The sequence below is a fragment of the Cinclus cinclus genome, chromosome 12 (assembly GCF_963662255.1).
Source record: "Cinclus cinclus chromosome 12, bCinCin1.1, whole genome shotgun sequence".
Taxonomy (NCBI): Eukaryota; Metazoa; Chordata; class Aves; order Passeriformes; family Cinclidae; genus Cinclus; species Cinclus cinclus.
The window spans coordinates 9,151,928-9,170,309 of record NC_085057.1 but is presented as its reverse complement, the minus strand read 5'-3'; the positions used below and the strand labels follow the sequence as shown (position 1 = coordinate 9,170,309).

At 65.7% G+C, this 18,382-nt stretch overlaps 5 protein-coding genes across 6 annotated transcripts; 4 read left to right on the top strand and 1 right to left on the bottom strand.

Moving 5' to 3' along the window:
- The first annotated feature begins 200 nt into the window (after positions 1-200).
- On the top strand, positions 201-1,009 carry JAGN1 (jagunal homolog 1). The gene is made up of 2 exons (XM_062500526.1): positions 201-311; positions 392-1,009. The coding sequence occupies exons 1-2, from the start codon at positions 223-225 to the stop codon at positions 852-854; spliced, it is 552 nt and encodes a 183-aa protein (XP_062356510.1). The 5' UTR covers positions 201-222; the 3' UTR covers positions 855-1,009.
- Positions 1,010-1,232: 223 nt separating this feature from the next.
- On the top strand, positions 1,233-5,129 carry IL17RE (interleukin 17 receptor E). The gene is made up of 15 exons (XM_062500491.1): positions 1,233-1,334; positions 1,415-1,430; positions 1,899-2,054; positions 2,151-2,257; positions 2,334-2,457; positions 2,532-2,671; positions 2,753-2,821; positions 2,922-2,988; positions 3,077-3,264; positions 3,430-3,477; positions 3,582-3,627; positions 3,743-3,891; positions 3,964-4,032; positions 4,110-4,338; positions 4,522-5,129. The coding sequence occupies exons 1-15, from the start codon at positions 1,233-1,235 to the stop codon at positions 5,127-5,129; spliced, it is 2,118 nt and encodes a 705-aa protein (XP_062356475.1).
- A 937-nt stretch (positions 5,130-6,066) lies between these two features.
- Positions 6,067-10,373, top strand: IL17RC (interleukin 17 receptor C). 2 transcript variants are annotated; one of them, XM_062500489.1, is made up of 17 exons: positions 6,067-6,184; positions 6,258-6,279; positions 6,369-6,742; positions 6,925-7,036; positions 7,103-7,147; positions 7,306-7,445; positions 7,642-7,701; positions 7,851-7,905; positions 7,997-8,181; positions 8,271-8,321; positions 8,405-8,450; positions 8,569-8,681; positions 8,756-8,824; positions 8,897-8,954; positions 9,087-9,182; positions 9,258-9,299; positions 9,753-10,373. In XM_062500489.1, exons 1-17 carry the CDS (start codon positions 6,095-6,097, stop codon positions 10,358-10,360), a joined length of 2,166 nt encoding a protein of 721 aa, XP_062356473.1. In that variant the 5' UTR covers positions 6,067-6,094; the 3' UTR covers positions 10,361-10,373. The 2 variants fall into 2 exon arrangements, with proteins under 2 accessions (XP_062356473.1, XP_062356474.1); XM_062500490.1 differs by having other exon boundaries at positions 8,756-8,828; positions 9,753-10,076.
- A 709-nt stretch (positions 10,374-11,082) lies between these two features.
- CRELD1 (cysteine rich with EGF like domains 1) lies at positions 11,083-14,014 on the top strand. The gene is made up of 10 exons (XM_062500512.1): positions 11,083-11,259; positions 11,733-11,815; positions 11,894-12,004; positions 12,089-12,180; positions 12,284-12,460; positions 12,549-12,644; positions 12,734-12,817; positions 12,931-13,026; positions 13,109-13,252; positions 13,364-14,014. Exons 1-10 carry the CDS (start codon positions 11,083-11,085, stop codon positions 13,582-13,584), a joined length of 1,281 nt encoding a protein of 426 aa, XP_062356496.1. The 3' UTR covers positions 13,585-14,014.
- A 439-nt stretch (positions 14,015-14,453) lies between these two features.
- PRRT3 (proline rich transmembrane protein 3) lies at positions 14,454-17,966 on the bottom strand. The gene is made up of 3 exons (XM_062500480.1): positions 16,865-17,966; positions 16,639-16,779; positions 14,454-16,192 (listed from the first exon to the last, which is right to left on the bottom strand). The coding sequence occupies exons 1-3, from the start codon at positions 17,964-17,966 to the stop codon at positions 14,454-14,456; spliced, it is 2,982 nt and encodes a 993-aa protein (XP_062356464.1).
- Between the last annotated feature and the right edge of the window lie 416 nt (positions 17,967-18,382).

Here is an 18,382-nt window from a genome sequence, read left to right as displayed (position 1 = left end):
GAGGGTCCCGCCCGCAGGTGTGGCACCGCGGGGAGCGGCGGGCCGGGGGTGTCACCTATGGGGGGTCACCCCGGGGATGTCCCGAAGGGCCGGGCGGTCACGGGGAGGGAGCCTTGAGGCTGTCGCTGTGGGAGGGAGGCCCGGGGATTTGTGCCGGGGCTGCGCTGGGGAGGCGGGCAGGGAGCGGCCCCGCCTGACGCTCTGTCTCCCCGGGACAGCACCATGGCTTCCCGCGGGGGTCCCCGCGCCGCCGGCACCGATGGCAGCGACTTCCAGCACCGGGAGCGCGTGGCCTCGCACTACCAGATGAGGTAGGTGTCCCCTTTCCCGGGGTTTCGGGGGGGGACACGCGACCCCCGCAGGCCCTGATGGCCCCACGCTCTCTCCCCAGCGTGACCCTCAAGTCGGAGATCAAGAAGCTGATCTACACGCATGTGGTCATCTGGCTGCTGCTCCTGGCCCAGATGGTCGTGGGGCACCTCAAGCTGCTACCCCACGACCAGGTGGCCATGCCCTACCAGTGGGAGTATCCCTACCTGCTCAGCATCCTGCCCTCCCTCCTGGGCCTCCTGTCCTTCCCCCGCAACAACATCAGCTACCTGGTACTCTCCATGATCAGCACCGGCCTCTTCTCCATGGCTCCCCTCATCTACGGAGCCATGGAGATGTTCCCCATGGCACAGCAGCTGTACCGCCACGGCAAAGCTTACCGCTTCATCTTCGGCTTCTCGGCCGTTTCTGTCATGTACCTGGTGGTGGTGGTGGCCGCGCAGGTGCATGGCTGGCAACTCTACTACAGCAAGAAGCTGCTGGACTCCTGGTTCACTAGCACGCAGGAGAAGAAGAAGAAATGAGTGGGGATAGGTGGGCTCCGTGAGGTGCTGAAGCTCTGCAGTTCAGTCCTGTGGGGCAGCGCTGGCGCAGCTCCGGTGGGTGGGGGATCCTCGGGGACCACGGGCTTGGGTGTCAGCCATACCACGGCCCCGGGCACGCATGCAAGGGGGAGACCCCCGAGGGCTGGGGCCGTGCAGGGTCCCTGGGGTCCGTGCCCCTTCCTCCGCGCGTTGCTCTATGGAAATAAAGCACCGTCCGCTCTCCCACGCGTATCTGTGCCGCAGGAAGCGCCGCCTGGCAGCGGGGAGGGGGGGTGGAGGCCGGCGGTGCCGCACGTGCCGGTGGAGGAATGCGGCGGGGCCGGCCCGGAGCGGGGCGGGGAGCGGCGGCGCTCAGCCATGGGGCGCCCGGTGCTGCTCGCCGCTGCCGCCGCGCTGCTATTGCTGCTGCCGCCCGGGACCGGGGCCGCCGTGACCCGCCTGCGGGTCTCCGCCAACTTCGTGAGCACCGGGGAAGGGAGGTGGCTGGGGAAGGTGGGTGGCGGGCGGCGCCGCGCTCACCCCCGTTTCTTTGCTTTCAGGAGTGCCGGGCCACCGGTGAGTAGCGGCGGGGCAGGGCTGTCAGCGCGGGGCTGCTCCTGCCCGGCGATACCGGCTCCAGGGGGTGGCGGGACCGTGGGGCTTCCCCTGCCCGCGGCTACTGGGTCCTGGAGGATGGCGGGGAGAAAGCGCTCCCCGTTTCCGGGGCACCCCGCTTCCGAGGACTCCTGATCCCCGAAACTTCCTGGTCCCTGGGGCTCCCCACTACGAAAGACTCCGGATCCCCGGGGCTCTCCCGGTTTCCGAGGACTCCTGTTCCTCAGGGATTCCCGCTTCCGAGAACTCCGAATCGCCGAAGCTCCCGGTTTGCCGGGACTCTCAATCCCCGGGGCACCTCCCTTCCGAGTACACCTCCCCGGGACTCTCCGGGGTTCTCCCCCTTCCAAGCACTCCCAGTCCCCGGGGCCCGTGCTGCCTGTGGGACCCCCGGCGCACGGCCGCCCCCCGTCTGCTCTCCCCCTGCAGCCGACAGGACGCTGAGCCGTCCCCGCTGCCGCCGCCCTTCCCGCCCCGGGCCGCCGCTGGAGCCGCCCGCCCTGTCGCTGAGCCGTGCCCGGCTGTGCCTGCCCGCGCAGCCCTGCCAGCCCTGCCTGCGGGTGCGCCTGGCCCTCCCCACCTCAGGTAGGGCGGGGGTGGCGGGGGCCAGGCATCCCTGCGGCAGGGGACACACATCCCGTCCCCCCACCCATGTCAGTACCCCACGCCTGTTTCTCGCAGAGCTCGGCGGTGTTCGGGGACTGCAGTTTACCTTCCTGGAGCTGGGCTCCAACCGGGCTGGCTGGCTGCAGGTTTGGCAGCGACGCCGGGTGTTGGGCAGCTCAACGGTGAGTCCGCGGTGGGCGGTGGAGCCGGAGGACACCAAGGCCCGGAGTATCCCCGGTGACCCCCTACTCCCCGCAGTGGCAGGTGCAGTTCGACTGCTTCCCGGCAGAGAGCGGGCGGCAAGTCCTCGTCTCCCTTCGCACTATCCCAGATCGGGGCTTGGCCCTAAGCTGCAGCCATCTGGTCACCACTGAGCCGCCCGGTGAGACTGAAGGGGTTGGGAGGTGTTCTGGGGGAGATGCTGGACCCCCAGCTGACCCCCCGCCTGCTCTGCAGGTCCTGTCTTTACCCATGCTTGGGTTCCTGAGGCACGGACCATTGAGGTGTGGGTGCCCGCGGGTCCTGCCCTCATGGTGAGGCTGTGCCACCAGCTGGCCCTGGAGTGTGCGGAGCTGCCCCGGCCCTTCCACCAGCAGGTAACAGCTCTGCCCCACGACACCCCCATTCCAGACTAGGGGATACAATCCCTGCTAGCTGATGCTCCCTCCATGTTGCAGGTGCTGGTGCCGGGAGGCCACCACATCTCACTGCCATACGAATTCCTGGTGCCCTGCCTCTGCATTGAGGTGGGTTGTCCTCTCCTACAGCCACCCGAGCCCCTTCCTCTGCCCTCGCATGAGGGGTGGGGGTATATCCTGCCCTGGCTGTCCTACTCTGCTGCCCTAGGCCTCCTACTCCCACCACGACAGCCCTCGGAGCAAACACTGCCCCTTCCATGACCGGCCAGATGCCTGTGAGTGCCTGGTGCCTGTGGGGAGGGTCGTTGAGTCCCAGGGGTGTCCCCTGGTGTCTCCCTACCCCACTGATATGGTGCCCCACAGATGGTCCCGAGCTGTGGTCCTCAGTGCACTTCCACGACTACAGTACCAGCAGCAAGGACCAGATGGCAATGGCCCTGAATGCCAGCTGCCTCCTGCACCCACGGGCCACCCTCTGCTGGAGGGAGGCAGCAGATGAGGCTGCACCCTGTCACGACATCCCCAATTCCACAGCCAGTGAGGATGACCAGGTGTGGGCTCTTGATCTTGAGGTGTCACAGGATGTGGGACTGTGATACTGGCTGGGGCATCCACTGGATCTCAGAGTCCTTACAGAGCAGTGGGTAGGCACTGGGGTGCCTGTGGGCTGTGTGGGTCAGAGATGATAACTGTGACACACTCCCCATTTGTTCCAGATGTACGTACTGGACAAGGTGGATGTGCACCCCCAGCTCTGCTTCCGAGTAAGCCCCTGTGGGTGGGTGGGCACCATCTCGAAAGGGGCTGGGGGGCTGTGGTGGGTGAGGACAGCTCACCCTGCCCCTTTGTTGATCCCACCTCCCCTCAGTTCTCCTACAAGAACAGCAGCCATGTGGAGTGTCCCCACCAGCCAGGTGAGCCCTATGAGCAGGAGGCAGCCCTGGGCTAAGCACATCCCTACCCTGGGGTCCCTTGCACCCGTCACCCTATTGGACATCCTTCAACCTGCCCTCTTTCTGGTGGCTGCAGAGACTGCCTGGAATGTCTCAGTGAGGGTCTGGGGGCTCCAGCTGCACCTGCACCTCACTTCCCGCATCCCTGCAGCCTTCAGTGCAGCCCTGTGCCAGCGCCAGGGGGGGCAGTGTGAACCTGAGGCCCCAGTCTACACTGTCACACAGGTGAGTGGTGCAGGGCTTAGGGGGGACATAGTGGGGACAAACCTGCACTAACCCTGCCCTTGTGCTTTGCAGTCAGAGGGTTCTGCTCCAGGGGAGTTGGCACTGCTGCTGCCAGTGCAGGTCCTGGGCAGCTGTGTGCTGGTAAGGTGACCCTTGTGCTGTCATCTGTGCTATGGGGGACCCAACATTGTCCCCCTCTTACCCATCCCCTTCCCCAGGTGTGGCGCTCGGATGTGCATTTTGCTCGGAAGCAGCTGCTCTGTCCCGATGGTGAGAGGGGGTCCTGGAGGGGACTCAAGGGGCAGTGGGAATGGGAAGACACCCCCTTTTTTGACCCTCTCCCAGTCTCCCGCAGGCACTTCGGACTGCTGGGGCTGGTGCTGGCACTGGGACTGGTGGTGACTGTGCTGTTCCTCAACTGCCGTGGTGCCTGGAGGCCAGATGATGGTGAGAAGTACCCAAGAGGGCTGCATGAGGGACGGCAAGAGGGGCTGGAGTGCCAGGGGGTGCCAGTTCCTGGGCTGCAGGGGGTCCCAGGGTGGTGGACGGCAGATGCTGTTGGATGCCAGGGTGTCCCCAGGGGATGGCAGTAGGAGCTGATCTGTCACTGCTGTCCCCTCCAACCTGCAGGTGTCCCTGGCGGGCGCCCTGTGCTGCTGCTGTACTCACCAGACTCAGAGGAGCACCTGGGACTGGTGTGTGCCCTGGCCGAGCGGCTGCGCGCAGGGCTGGGCTGCGACGTGCACCTGGACCTGTGGGAAGCAGGTGGCTTGGGCCAGGCGGGAACCCTGCCCTGGCTCTATGCCCAGCGGAGCTGCGTGAGCCGCCAGCGTGGCACTGTCCTCCTCCTCTGGAGCCGGGGCAGTGCCCGGCTCTTTCATCGGTGGCAGGTCGGGATGGCTGACGGGACGCCTGGAGATGCCCATGACATTTTTGGGGCAGCCATGGCCTGCCTGCATGGGGAGCTCGGGGCAGCGGGCCGTGGTGGTGGGTGGGTCCTGGCATACTTCAGCCGGCTCTGCAGCCCCCGCGATGTCCCCCGACCCCTTCGGCCCCTGCCCACCTACCGCCTGCCTCGGCAGCTGCCCGGTCTGCTGGGTGCCCTGCGGGGCAGCCCCCCGGCCCCTCGCCGCTGCCGTTGGGGCAGGACAGGGCGCCTCCTGCATCAGCTGCAGGAGGTGGGGGCTGGAGAGGGCAGTGCCCCACCCCGGCCCCCCGAGGCAGCTTCTGGCACCTGAGTACCCAGGCTGGGCCAGAGCTGGGCATGGCTGCAGGGGGTGCAGGGCTGGGTGCGGCCCCCCGGTGAGGGCAGGGGTTCTGCCGGGAAAAGGCAGGGCTCAGGTGAGCGTGTCCCCACTGCAGAAGCAGGAGGAGTACCCATGGGTGCCCTGGGAAGGGGCTGCGGAGGTCCAAACAGGACTGGCTTCAGTCATGGAGTGCACTGATGGGGCCAGAGTGAGCATCCAGCTGGTCATCTGTGACCAGGAGCAGAGATGCTGTCCCAAGCAGGGGCAGCTTTACTCCCATACAGGCACCGGCTCCAGAGGAGAGCCCGTAGAAGCCCTTTGGACGCCACAGCCAAGCGAGGGGTTGGGGTGGTGCAGGAAGAATCTGCGAGAGGAGGAGGCTCCCTGCCCTGCCCAGGCGCAGGTGCTATAGAGGGACAGGTGCTGGGCACAGCCCGGCCCTGCTCTGCCTCGGCATTGCCAGCAGGACTTGGTCTGGGGTGGAAGCAATAAAGGTGTCATTTCACCCTGCCCTGTTGTCTCTCTGGTGTACCGGGGGAATTTGTTGGTGCCTTGGAGGGCTGGGGGCTGCCCAGCGCTCCTCTGCAGCGCGGAGATGCAAGAGGACGCACCCGACGGGGCACAGCCCGTGCCGGCACGGCTGCCACACCAGGTCCCACAGCCGCCGCGGCTGCCTGGGGCCAGCCTGGCACCGTGCCCGTGCCATGGAGCCAACTCGTCTCTGTGGGGCCACAAGCTCTCCCCAAGGGTGCCGAGGTACGGAGCCCTCCGAGGTCGGTGCGGGAACAGGAGGCCCCACCCCAGGGCGGTTGCTGACGCCACGCAAGGACCCGGGTGTCCGGGATCAGAGCAGGAAGCAGGAGCCGGCGGCGGCGGTGAGGCCCGTGGAGCCAGGACAGGAGCTGTTGGGGAGTAGCCAGCGTGGGGCCGGGGCACCCCAAGGCCCCGGCCCCACCATGCACGCACTGGGGCAGCTCTTGTTGATGCTGGTGGTGGGGTCGGCGGGTGGCCGTGAGGACCCCCGGGACACCCTGGCCTGCTCCCAGGTGAGTTGGTGTCACCAGCGCGCTGGCGTCGGGCACCTGGCACCACCACCGGCCTCACCCCTGCCTCCCCCAGGGCCTCACCTGCCGCCTCTTGGGTAAGTACCATCACCATGCCATGGCCAACCCCCCCCCCCCCCAAGGGCATGGGGACTCCTCCCCCATGCTTCCCTCTCCGTCCCCCCAGATACCGATGTGCTCTGCGGGACAGAGCCCCCAGGGTCCAGGCACGGGCTGGCCCTGGCTCGTCTGCGGCTGGAGCCGGCGCTGCGCTGCACCGAGCCAATGGCCTGCGTGCCCTGCCTGGAGGCACATGTGCGGCTGGCCTTGCCACTTGCCACCAGCACTGCCACCGAGTCCCACCTCTCGGCGCAGCCTGGCATCTCTGGGACAGAGGATAGTGGTGATGGGGGACAGTGGTCACCAGCGACTGGGGCCACCTCCTCCCAGCCCAACGTTACTGGTCTGTTGCTTCTCTCTGGGCACGCGTACACCTCATCCCGCTGTGTGGCCGTGGAGGTCTGGGCACCCTTGGATCCCACGCTGCGTGGCCGAACTATGGTGTGTAGATGCGGGGCACCAGGGATGGGTGTCCCAACACTGTCAGTCCCTGGGCACTGGGGATGCGGGCACCGGCATCAGCGCATCTCTGTGGCACAGGGGTCCCGTTTCCGTGCCTCAGGGCAGAGGGTACTGGCAGTGCTGGTTCCTCACCGCAGTGGGGTGGTGGTTTTCCTGCCCAGGGTTGGGTGATCTTCCGGTGTTTCGAGGCACCGCTGGGCTCCAAACTCCACGTCTCAGCATACATGAACTCACAGGGCCGACAAAGGCTGAGCCAGCAGCAGCGGGTGCCAGGTAAGCCCCAGCAGGTCCCCTGCAGTGGCCCCAGCCCCCCTCGCCACTGATTCATTGTCCCCACAGACTGTTTGTGGCCTGCGGCACAGGCTTCTGTCCCCCAGTGCCAAGGTAGGTGCTGTTGTCACCCCGCTTCGGTTTGCATCCCCTGAGGGGAGCTGGGCAGTGGATACCAGGGATGAGAGTGACCCTTGGGGTGCCGTGCCCTGTGCCTTGGTGTTGGGTGGGCAGTGCCAGGAGCTGGGTGACCTGAGCTGCCTCTGATACAGTGCCCAGGCTGCGGGTCTCCCCGGGGCAGAAGGAGGTGGTTGTGGAAGTGCAGGGGGCTGCAGTAGGGCTCAGCTACACACTCCGGCTCTACCACAACCATAGCCATGGCACCAGTGGGCCGGGGCGTGCAGTGACCATGGTGAGTATGCACCCCGTTCCCTGACGCCCCCACCCTATCTGTTCTCCAGTCGCTGCCCTCCTCCCCATTCCCGAGAAGCCGTGTCTGTGTTATAGGTAGTGTGCTGGGGGAGGGTCCCCTGGGAGTAGATCCCCCTGGGTGACCCTGCTGGTGTGGATTTGCCATGGGGTGACCCACATCTGGTTGCTGGTAGCAGAGCAGTCCCATGAACTATGTCCTGCCCGCTGATGAGGTGTTGCCCTGCCTCTGCCTGCAGGTGGGCATCCAACTGGGCACTGTGGGGTTGGCAGGATACCACTAAAGAGGGGCTCCATGCTCCATATATCTCCCTCTGGCATCCCAAGGGAGCCAGCCAGGTCACAGTGACAGCATGGCTACTTTTCTTGTCTCTCTCCCCACTCCCAGGTCTGGCCGGAAACCCAAGACCCACTACGGGCCACCCTGTGCCCCTTCTCTCATGGTACCTTCACTCTGAGGCTGGGTTCTAGGGGGCTGGGACACAGGGGGACCTGACCATATGGAGTGACACCCCTCTCCTGGTGCCGCTGCAGATGTTGAGGCCTGGGAGCGCCTGTGGGCACAGAGCCGGCTGGTCTTGCACATCAAGGGGCAGGTGCTGACCTGCTCCCTCTCAGCCCCCTGCGACCTCCTGGCTGAACTGGTGCCCTGCTGGCAGCCAGTGCCCTCTGGGCCCTGCCAACCCCTCCCTGGCCTGCAGCAGCCTGCTGGGGGGCAGGTGAGTGGGGCTCAGTGGAGCTTTGTAGGGCACTGGGGGCTTTGTGAAGGATGGTGGTGACAATTACAGAACATCGCTTCTACTCACAGGGACCCCAGGAGTTTGGAGGGCTCCGGCCACACCCCAACCTCTGCGTGCAGGTAGGAAACCACTCTGCCCCACAGATGCCCCACGGGTAGCCCCACATCACCCCCAGGCACTAATAATCCACTCTCTGGGGCAGGTGTGGAGCAGTGGTCAGGTCCGGCTGACCCAGTGCCTGCGGGACCGTGAGTATTGCTGGGGTGGGAGGGTAGGGGCAGCCTGTGGGTCCCATGGCCCATTGCTGGGGAGGAGCCCTCCTTGGCCTCCCCTTGCCACCTACCCAGCCCCCTGGCATATTCCCAGGAGCACTGCCTGGCCGCCCTGATGATCTCCTACTGCTGGAGCATGGGGGGAATGCCTCACTGTGTGCCATGGAGTGGGGTGCCTGCACACCCCTTGCCAGCTTCACCAGCACGGTAAAGAGGAAGGGACCCCCATGTCCTGATGGTGGTGTCCTGGCACTGGTGTCTGACCTGCTGTATTGTTGCAGGGAGCAGGGCACCCTGGGCTGCTGGAGCAGGATCTGCAGCAGGACATGGCAGGGGGGCAGTGCCAGCAGGTCAGTGTGAACAGGCAGCGGGCAGTGGGCAGGCACTGGGCAGTGTCTGACATGTCCCTGTGTCCCCCACAGCTGTGGCACCCATCAAACAGCACTGGGGTTGTGTTCTGGGCCTGTCCTCTGCACAAATGTGAGTGTTGACAGCTGTGGTGGGGGAGAGGAGGGATAATAGAGGGCTGAGGTAGGGGACCCCACTGTGGAGCCACTGGAGACCTTTGCTGGGTGCCGGGGGCCCTTGGCGGATGCAGATCCTGCTCTGCAGACCTGCGTACCCACTGGGCACTGGTGTGGATGGGGGTGCTGCTGGGGGCCACCTGTCTCCTGCTGCTGCTCTTGATGAAGAAGGAGGATATGAAAGGTGAGTGGTGCACTTTTGGGGGCTAAGTCTGGCCTGGGGCCCCTCCTGGGATCTCACTGCCTCTCCTCCCTGCAGGATGGCTCAAATCCCTGAGGGCTGGCTCCTATGGCTCCAAGGGTGAGTGTGGGTTGAGCCTGGGGCTTCGGGGGGAGTGGACAGTCTATGCCTATTGCAGAGGGATCAGAAGACAGAGTGAGGGGGTCCCCCACTCGGATTAGTTCATGTTTGCCTGCCTGACAGGGTAGGTAGGGGTATAGGTAAACAGAGAAGAGGGTGAGAACCCTATGGGGGGGGTGGGACGGGGCAGATTGCAACCTGCCTCCCACCATGTCTGTCCCTTAGGGTAGGTAAAGGGTTCGGCAAGGGGAGTGGGGGACTCACGTCAGTGGTGGTCTCAGCTGCTTCCCATTGTGGATGTTCTTTAGCTTGGGTACATGGGGTGCTGCAGAGCTTGGGTGACAGAGGCAGGGGATGGTCTCCTCCATCGTGGGTGCTTCCCAGCACGCCTCACACCATAGGGTGGGTACAGGGTGCCCAGAGGGATGCAGACGTTGATGATCCTCCACTCAGGTCCGCTGCAAGGCCGGCGAGCACTGCTGGTGCACGCAGCAGAACCGGTGGCGGAGCGGGTAGCCTGTGCCTTGATGGCAGCTCTGCACTCACTGGGACTGACGGTGGTGGCAGCACCGGGGGGTGGCAGCGGGGTTGCGGCTTTGGGGCCACTGCCCTGGCTGCACGCCCAGCACCACCGGGCACTGCGTGACAGTGACATCATCGTCCTCCTCCTCTCCCCGGCAGCCGTGGCTGCTGCACACCAGTGGGACGCCGGGGGCAAGGTTGTGCCAGAGTCCGGGGCTGCTGAAAGCAGCCTTGGGCCCTGGCACAACCCTGACCCTGATGATGTCCCCACGGTGGCACCCTGCGAGGTGTTTGCAGCAGCTCTGTCCTGTGCCATGCCAGTGCTGATGGTGGCCAGTGGGCACTACGTGGTGGCCTGGCTGGAGGCCTTGGTGCCAGCAGTGCCCCCAGCGCTGCGGGCAGCCCCTGCCTTTGCACTGCCCAGCGAGATGGAGGGGTTCTTGCAGGCACTGGCAGGCCCAGCTCGGCAGAGGGGCCGCTGGCTACAGCCATACGTGGCTGCAGTGGCCGAGGCTCTGGAGCGGGCAGTTGGAGAATAAAGGGGTGACAGTGCTTTTTCTGAGTGTGCATCCAACTCTGAGTCTGGCAAGGAATGGATGGGTTGGGAAAGGGTGATGGGGTCGACTCAGATGGCATGGAGAGGGATGATGGGGAGGTATAGGGGGCTGGGGACAGGAAGGGGGCTGGTCTGTTTGGGGTGTGAAAGGAAAGGGGGTTTGTTTAGTTGGAGGGTGGATAGGGAACTGGACCAGTTTAGGGGTATGAAGGGGAACTGGACCAATTTGGGGTGGTGATGGGGAACTGAACCCGGTCATTGGGGAATGATTGGCAACTGAGACAGTTTGGGGGAAAGTGTGAGAAGAAATTGGAGCAGTTTAGGGTGAGATGAGGGGGAACTGGGCAAATTTGGGTACAGTGAGAGGGAACTGGACCAGTTTGAGTGGAGGGGGGAAGGTGAACCGGCCTGCTTTGGCCAGGGATGTGGGGGGCATGTTTGAGGGTTCCGCCCAAGCTAGGCGGAGACTGAGCCGGCGCCGCTCCCGTGTGGGGTCACCGACTGTAACCCACCCGCGCTACCCCTCCCCGGATCTTTGCCCGCGGCTCCTTTAAGGCGCGGGTAGGCGTGCCCAGGGCGCGGCGCGGATTGGCTGGGAGCGGGAGGCCGGCGGCGGCGGCGCGATCCCATTGGCCGAGGCGGCGGGCGCTGAGTCAGCGGGCGCGGCCCACGTGGTGCAGGCAGGGCGGGGCGGGCGGATGGATGATGGGGCCGCTGCCGCCGCGGTCGCCCCGGCGCAGGGGGCCCGGGTTGGGGGGAGCCCTCCTGGGGGCCGCCCTTCTTGGGGGAGTCCTGCTGGTGGCTCACGCCGACCCCGACCCTCACCGAGACGGGGCCGAGCCGTGCCGAGCCTGCCGCGGCCTCGCCGACAGCTTCATCAGGGTGCGGGGCGGGGGGGCACAGGAATGATGGAGGCCGCGGCGAGGGGGCACACGGGGGGTAATGGCACTGAGGGTATGGGGTGACACAGCCGCTCCTTCGGGGGATGCTGGGGGCGAGGGGACAGTGACGGGAGGGGACAGTGATGGGTGGCAGACGTGGGGGACGCGGCCTGGAGGTGACAATGAGCAGAGACGAAGGGGGTCCCGGGTGGGGTGATGTGGTTGGGGGGTCCAGAGGCATCACAGGCCTGCGGGGTAAGGGTGGTGACAGGGCCCAGTAGAGGGGTGGCTTGGTGGGGGACAGTGGTGGTGAAGTGGATGCACTTCTACAGCATTCCCAGGGGCACAGTGGCTGGGCTCTGGGGAGGGGAGAGGGTGGTAGGTCCCTGGAGATCATATGTGTCGTGGAACCCTATGGGTAGAGGGGTTGTTGGGGTGTTCTATGCCTGCACTGCCACTGCCCCATGCACCCAGGGCCTGGAGCGGACAGAGCATGAGGGCTTCGGTGGGGGTAACACAGCCTGGGAGGAGGAGAAGCTGTCCAAGTACCAGCACAGGTAAGTGACCCCAGTGAGGGGCTGGGGGAGCCCAGCTGCTCCAGAAGTCATACCACACACTGGCTCATGTCCCTGCAGTGAGACTCGTCTTCTGGAGGTACTAGAGGGAGTCTGTGCCCCCTCAGACTTTGCCTGCCACCAACTGCTGGAGCGGAGTGAGGAGCACGTGGAGCAATGGTGGTTCCATGAGTGAGTCTGGGGACAGGGACATGGGAATGGCAGGGAGCACAGGGGGATGGCAGGAGGCTGAGTGCTCTATCTCCCCCTCCCCAGGCAGCAGCAGCACCCTGACTTTTTCCAATGGCTGTGTGTGGACAGGCTGATGCTTTGCTGCCCACCTGGCACCTACGGCCCGGACTGCCGGTGTGAGTAACTGTGGGATGAGCGGGGTGCTGGTAGGGCTGGAGGGGCTGCCCTTGCTGCTGCCCCCTGCCCCGGCTGCCAGCTGGCTGCTCTTTTCCTGTGCAGCCTGTGCCGGTGGGCCCCGGCAGCCCTGCAGTGGCAACGGGCAATGCGATGGCGATGGCACACGCCGCGGCACCGGCCTCTGCGTCTGCAGCCCGGGCTATGGTGGCCCCTTTTGTGCTGAGTGCGGTGACGGCTACTATGAGGCCTCACGGAACAAGAGCCACCTCGTGTGTGCTGGTAGGTGGGGGTTCTGCCAGTGCTGCCCAGGCACTGAGTACAGGCAGCTCCTCCCTGCCTGTGTCCACGTTGCCCTCCCTGCCTGCAGAGTGCTACCAGGCATGCGGGCGCTGCACGGGGCCTGAGGACTCCAGCTGCCTTCGCTGTAAGAGGGGCTGGGTGCTGCATGAGCACCGCTGCATCGGTGAGTGAAGGCCAGAGATGAGCTCAGGGCTATGGGGGCTGCATCCCTGGAGCTGAGGCTCAGTGGGGCCATCCCCATCTCTCCTGCAGACATAGATGAGTGTGGCACAGAGATGGCCCATTGCCGAGCCAACCAGTACTGCGTCAACACAGAGGGCTCCTATGAATGCCGAGGTCAGGGGGAGGTGGGGGGTTATCCTGCAGGTGGCTCTTCCCTGCTTGGGGCCAACCCTGGCTGGGCTGGGAAGGAGCTCCAGCAGCAACCCTAGCTCCTTTTCCTGAGGCAGACTGCTCCACGGCTTGCATTGGCTGCATGGGTGCCGGGCCAGCTCGCTGCAAGAAATGCAACAAGGGCTACTGGCGGGACGGAGCCAAGTGCCTGGGTGAGTGCCTCCTATGGACTGGGGGACCATACTGCCTCCTCTTCACTGCCCAAGCCCTGTCTGAGCCCTGCCTTCCCCCCAGATGTGGATGAGTGTGCCAGTGCTGAGGAGCCAGTGTGCACAGGGGTGCAGGAGGTGTGTGAGAACACAGAGGGCAGCTACCGCTGCGTCTGTGCCCAAGGCCACATCCGCCGAGACGGGCAGTGCGTTGAGGACAAGCCCCCTGGTATGGCCTAATGCAATACAGAGGGACGTGGGCATTGGGCAGGGGATGTGGGACATAGTGGGGGGCTCTCGCTTGATCACCTGTGCCCTCCCACAAGTGTTGTCCATGCAGATGCCCCAGAGAAGGGCTTCTTTGATGACGTGACTGATGACGAGGTGGTGGTGCTGCAGCAGATGTTCTTTGGTGTGATGATCTGTGCCCTTGCCACGCTGGCTGCCAAGGGTGACATGGTCTTCACCGCCATCTTCATTGGTGCCGTGGCCGCCATGGCCGGCTACTGGCTCTCTGACCGCAGTGATCGTGTCCTCGATGGCTTCATGAAGGGCAGATAGCTCTGGAGCTGCTGGGTGAAAGCTGAGGGACAGACTCAGCTTGGGGTGCAGGGCCTCCCCCAAGCAGGGCTGGCTGCCAAGGCTGCATCCTGCACATGATGCTATGCCCTGCATGCATCCTCCAGCCCCCCCTTAGTATAGGGTCTTGTTTTCCCTGTCCCTGCAGAATGAGCCAGGAGTACTTGATCCTGGGGGCTCCCACACAGCCCCCTCTGGCTGGAGGGGTGATGCCAGGCAGTGCAGCATCGTGTGGAGGGCACAGCATGCTGCCCCCAGCTCCTCGTGCTCTGGAGGAGAAGCCTGGCATTGTGACAGGTGAGGGGATGGAGGGGCAGGTGAGGGAGGGAACCTGCTATCTGCTCTCAGGCTGGGGCTCCTGGCCCTCTAGAACTCCCCTCCTGTGAGGCCATTCCCTGTGGGAGAGTGGGGGGCTGGGCCCCCCCCATGTCCTGAGCTGTGTGCCTGGGAGAGCTGCCCCCATCCCTGGGCAGAGCCCATCTCCCCTGCCATGCTGGAGGGCCAGGGGCCCCTTGCCACTGGCAGGGTGCTGTGCAGGTGAGGGGGTCCTGCTGGATGCATGAGTGTGCCCGTTGCATTTGTCCATGGTTTGTCCATTGGGGTGTGCCCATCTGTCCGTGTGTCCATATCTCAGGAAATAAAGCTCTGCACACCCAGCTGCTGCTGCCCACCACCGCTTTCACATGCCAACAGGACCATCTCCTCCCAGCATAAACTCTTTATTTCTTTATCTCATTTGGCACAAATGGAACCACCCCTACCCGGCCCTACAGGGATGCAGGATCAGACCCTCGCACCCTGACATTGGGCTCATTGTCCTCCTGCGCTCCCACTCTCTGCCTGTCCCGGGCTCAGAGCTCAATGGTGTCGCTGGAGAGGCTGCGAGAGTCCACCGCCTTGCCAAGGGCTGGGAAGGTGCGGGGACCCTCACGGTCCCAACCGGGGACTCTAGTGGGCTCCAGGAGAGGGGCTCGGCTGGGCGCCTCGTCCAGGGGCAGGCTGTCGGGCGAGGACAGCCCATGGCGCCAGGGGTTCCAGCTGATCTTCAGTGAGCTGCTCTCCAGCGAGCTGGCTGAGGCGGTGACGGTGACAGTGACCGTGCCGGGGGGCTGGCAGGGGCCGGGCAGCTCCGTGAGCGAGCTGCAGCGCACCATGCGCCCCAAGCTGGGCGTAGTGTCAGGGGCTGGGGAGCCGTGCAGTGAGGAGCCGGAGCCGCGGCGGGGCCGGCTGAAGAGGCCGTCGTGCAGGAGGTGGCGGCGGCAGAGCGCCTGGTCGATGCTGCGGCGCAGGTCGATGGGGGACGGCGGACGGAAGATGAGTTCCCCCAGGGAGGGGGACGAGCCCTGCTCAAAGGCGGCGCAGGAGCGGGCGGCCAACATGTTGGGGCACTTGGGGCTGAGCCCCGGCACCCCCGTACCAGCTGCCCAGACCTCGTTGCTGTCCTTCAGAGCCCGCAGGGGCAGCTGCTCCGCCGGGTTGTGGATGAGGTTCTTTGAGATGTCGTTGGCCGGTGTCCGTTCCACACCGGTGCCACCGGTGCCGCCTCCGGCCCAGTCGTAGCAGTTGTTGGGGTATTCGGGTGCTTCAGCTTTGCGGCCGGCGCAGAAGTACCGCAGAGCCTTGGCCCAGCAGGAGTGGCCGGCGGGGCTCCGGCGGTGGCACCGGCAGCACACAGGCTCGGTGGCGGCCGCCAGCAGCGCCGCGGCCGTGCCCAGCTCGCCGACCCGCAGCCAGAGCTGTGTCGCCCAACTGGGCCGGGAGAAGCGCCCGTGGGGCCCCAGGACCCCTCGCAGCCACACAGCGCTGTAGAGCTGCAGCCCGCAGACCGGCAGCCCAGCCACCGCTGCCACCAGAAGCGCCCGCGCCCCCGGCTGCGGTCCCGGCCCCTCGCAGGGCTCTCGCAGCACCCGCCAGCACCCCCAGAGCCCCCCCAGCAGCAGCAGAGCCCCCGCCACGCAGCCCAGCGCCTGCAGCCCCAGAGCGGCGGTGAGCCCCAGCCGAGGCGGCAGCAGGTCGGCGACCCCCATCACCGCAGTCGGCAGGGCAGCAATAGCCCCCAGCGCTGGCAGCCCCCGCAGCCGGGATGGCAGCAGCTGAAGCTGGGCCAGGCGCTGCAGCCGCTGGAGCAGGAGGGCAAAGGCGGCGAGCAGCAGGGGGAAAGGGGCTGTGTTGAGCAGCAACAGGGCCGGAGTGGGCAGGCGACCCCTCGCCCCGTAGGGATCCAGCAGCAGGAAGGTGGCCCGCAGCAGGCAGGCGGCCAGCAGCAGCCCGTGGGCCCCCACAACGTGGGGAAGGTGTGCGGGCCGCAGGATGGCTGTCCCCGCCAGCCCGGCCAGGCAGCCCAGCGCCAGCAGCAGGAAGACGGCAGCCACTCCATAGACATGGGCTTCCCAGGAGAAGCCCAGCTGGTGCTGCAGCTCAGCCCAGCGCAGCCCGCTTGTGTTGGCCCCCAGCGTCGGGGGGTCACGGCTGGACTGTGGATGCGGTGACGATGGATCTCGGGGGACTGGCTGAGGCGTCATCCCTGCCCGTCGCCACGTGGCCGAGGGGGTCGCAGTGGTGGATGCCGGGGTCTGCGTCCCTGGCGTGTCTGCAGGTTAGGAGGGAGGGGGACGGTCAGGGGGAAGTGGGGGGCTTGGTGGAACTCAGCCCACACCTGCACCCCGCACTGGGCCGCATCAGCTGCGGCACCCCAACACTGCAGCGGGGGATTCCCTGTGCTGGCTGGGGCTATTCCCATCGGTGCCTCCCGGAGTTCTCTGTCAGGACGCGCAATGAAAGGGGTGGCACATTCCCGGTCACGTCCCCCGCCCACTTGGGGAAACCCCCACCCACCGAGCATTTAGCGCTAATCCCTGCGGGCAGGAGTAGATTAGGGCCGTTGTCAGGTGGCAATCCTGATTGAAGGTGTCACTGTGTCCCGGCTGGGCAGCCCAAGATAGCTGCCATCCCCCCCGCCCTCCAGCCCCGACGCCCCAGGGATGGGCTCCCACAGAATCTGCAGAACGGATGGCCTTGGACGCAGCCCTGTATCACCTGGGTGCCTTGTCCCAAGCGTCCCCGTCGTGGGATGTGCCGTTGGTTGTGGGGTCGTCTTGGTGGCATTTGGGACGCTCACAGGCCCCACGGCGCCCCGGACCTGCTGCGGAGAGCCAACGTCCTCCTCGGGCAGCAGCCCTGCGAGAGAGAGCAGAGCAGGGCGCTGACACCTGTGGGGGCTTGGTCCCTCCAAGGGGTCCCCCCGCACTGCGCTGGCTCCTACCTCTGCTCGGGGTACCGGGGGTGGCGGTGCTGGAGGCAGGGGGTGGTGCAGGGCCGGTGCTGAGGACAGACCCTGGGACGGGCTGGGGTCTCCGCTGTCCCATAGTCCCAGGGTCCGTGCGGGGGACTGCATCGCCAGGGCTGCTGGTGGCGTGGCTGAGTGGGGCCCTCCGGGTGCTGCGCTGGTGGGATGGGAGCACTCGAGTCCAGGGCTCAGCCAGCACCCAGGATGGGGCGGTGTGGCGCAGCCGTGGGGCAGAGCTGGGCAGATCCGGGGAGGGGCTGGGGGGCCCTCCCGTGTCCCCCCAGCTGCCAACCAGCTGCGCAGAGCCAGGGCTGCCATGGGGACCCCAGGCTGGCTCCGTGCCTGTGGGATCGGAGACAGGGTCTGTGCCCAGTGGAACCGACTGGCTGTTGGCTGAAGTGAGTTGTGCATCCTGAGAGAGGCCCGAGGCCACTGTCTGTCCTTCTGCCGCTGTGTGTCCTCCTGTGTGGGAATCTGCTGTCCTCATCCCCGCTGCCAGCGTGGGGTCCAGGGCAATGGTGGATATGGTTGGCTGCGGGCTGGGGGTGCCGACTACCTTGGATACACTGTGCCTAGATGGGGACAGGCCCTGCCCTGCCCCGGGTGGCACTGAAGAATCTGCCCCTCTGTCCTTGAGTGCCTCAGAACCCGGTGTCCCTGGTGCAGAGCCGTGGGGCAGGGAGCTGTCCTGGTCTTCAGCCTCGTGCCCTTGCCAGGCAACAAGTGGCACCTCTGTCACAGCTGGGACTGTGCTGCCATCCCTCCAGACCTTGGTATCAGCACCTATCATAGTGGCTTCCATCTCCAGGGGTGTCCTGGTGCCATCCCCTGCCTGTGGTGGTGGGGACCAGTGCACAGGGTGCTTGACTGCCGAGTGCTCACTCCTTGGGGCCCCAGCACCACTTGGCTCTCCTGATGCCTCCCAGGTGGGGGACGGGCCTGACCACTGCCGTCCCCAGGCAAGGCTGTGCAAGGGGTACCCACCTAAGGTCAGCCCTACTGGCAGCACCCCCTGGGCCTTGGCAGGGACTCCGGTGGCCAGCAGCATCCCCCAAGTCACGAGCTGTGCTGCAGCCATGGCGAGTACCGAGTCGACCCTGTGGAGATGGGGATCTGGTGAGCCAGGATCCATGGCAGCTGCCCAGGTAACTCATGCAACTGGCCGTGGTGCTGCTGTGCCCTTGGCCACTTACTGCCCAGGAAGAGAGACGGTGGCTTGGCCGTCCCTTCCCGGGTAGCCCTGGGCTCTGTTCCCAACTGTCCCTGTCCCCAGTGGCTCCATACTCAGTCTTCCCTTTCCCAGTATCCCCTGGTGTTCCCCATCCCGGTGTCTCCGGTGTGGGTGATCCTTAGTGCTTAGTGGTCCCGACCCCCAACATCCACGGTGTCCCTTTCCTAAGTGCTCCATCCCTAATGTCCCCTCCTTGGTGCTCAGTTCTGGTGTCCCTCCGGGTGTCCCCTCCCCGATTCTCCATCCCCGGTGTCCTCGCCCGA

What these genes read in the sequence shown, in the direction of transcription:
- JAGN1 (XM_062500526.1), top strand. Translation starts at nt 223, where the DNA reads ATGGCTTCCCGCGGGGGTCCCCGCGCCGCCGGCACCGATGGCAGCGAC. An exon ending in GCCTCGCACTACCAGATGAG is followed by an intron (nt 312 to 391) that starts GTAGGTGTCCCC and finishes CTCTCTCCCCAG; the next exon opens with CGTGACCCTCAAGTCGGAGA.
- IL17RE (XM_062500491.1), top strand. Translation starts at nt 1,233, where the DNA reads ATGGGGCGCCCGGTGCTGCTCGCCGCTGCCGCCGCGCTGCTATTGCTG. An exon ending in ACCCCCAGCTCTGCTTCCGA is followed by an intron (nt 3,478 to 3,581) that starts GTAAGCCCCTGT and finishes ACCTCCCCTCAG; the next exon opens with TTCTCCTACAAGAACAGCAG. An exon ending in TGCCTGGAGGCCAGATGATG is followed by an intron (nt 4,339 to 4,521) that starts GTGAGAAGTACC and finishes TCCAACCTGCAG; the next exon opens with GTGTCCCTGGCGGGCGCCCT.
- IL17RC (XM_062500489.1), top strand. Translation starts at nt 6,095, where the DNA reads ATGCACGCACTGGGGCAGCTCTTGTTGATGCTGGTGGTGGGGTCGGCG. An exon ending in ACACCCTGGCCTGCTCCCAG is followed by an intron (nt 6,185 to 6,257) that starts GTGAGTTGGTGT and finishes TGCCTCCCCCAG; the next exon opens with GGCCTCACCTGCCGCCTCTT. An exon ending in AGCAGCCTGCTGGGGGGCAG is followed by an intron (nt 8,182 to 8,270) that starts GTGAGTGGGGCT and finishes TTCTACTCACAG; the next exon opens with GGACCCCAGGAGTTTGGAGG.
- CRELD1 (XM_062500512.1), top strand. Translation starts at nt 11,083, where the DNA reads ATGGGGCCGCTGCCGCCGCGGTCGCCCCGGCGCAGGGGGCCCGGGTTG. An exon ending in GAGCCACCTCGTGTGTGCTG is followed by an intron (nt 12,461 to 12,548) that starts GTAGGTGGGGGT and finishes CCCTGCCTGCAG; the next exon opens with AGTGCTACCAGGCATGCGGG. An exon ending in GCATGAGCACCGCTGCATCG is followed by an intron (nt 12,645 to 12,733) that starts GTGAGTGAAGGC and finishes TCTCTCCTGCAG; the next exon opens with ACATAGATGAGTGTGGCACA.
- PRRT3 (XM_062500480.1), bottom strand. Translation starts at nt 17,966, where the DNA reads ATGGCTGCAGCACAGCTCGTGACTTGGGGGATGCTGCTGGCCACCGGA. An exon ending in CCCCGGTACCCCGAGCAGAG is followed by an intron (nt 16,780 to 16,864) that starts GTAGGAGCCAGC and finishes TCTCTCTCGCAG; the next exon opens with GGCTGCTGCCCGAGGAGGAC. An exon ending in GCTTGGGACAAGGCACCCAG is followed by an intron (nt 16,193 to 16,638) that starts GTGATACAGGGC and finishes CCTAACCTGCAG; the next exon opens with ACACGCCAGGGACGCAGACC.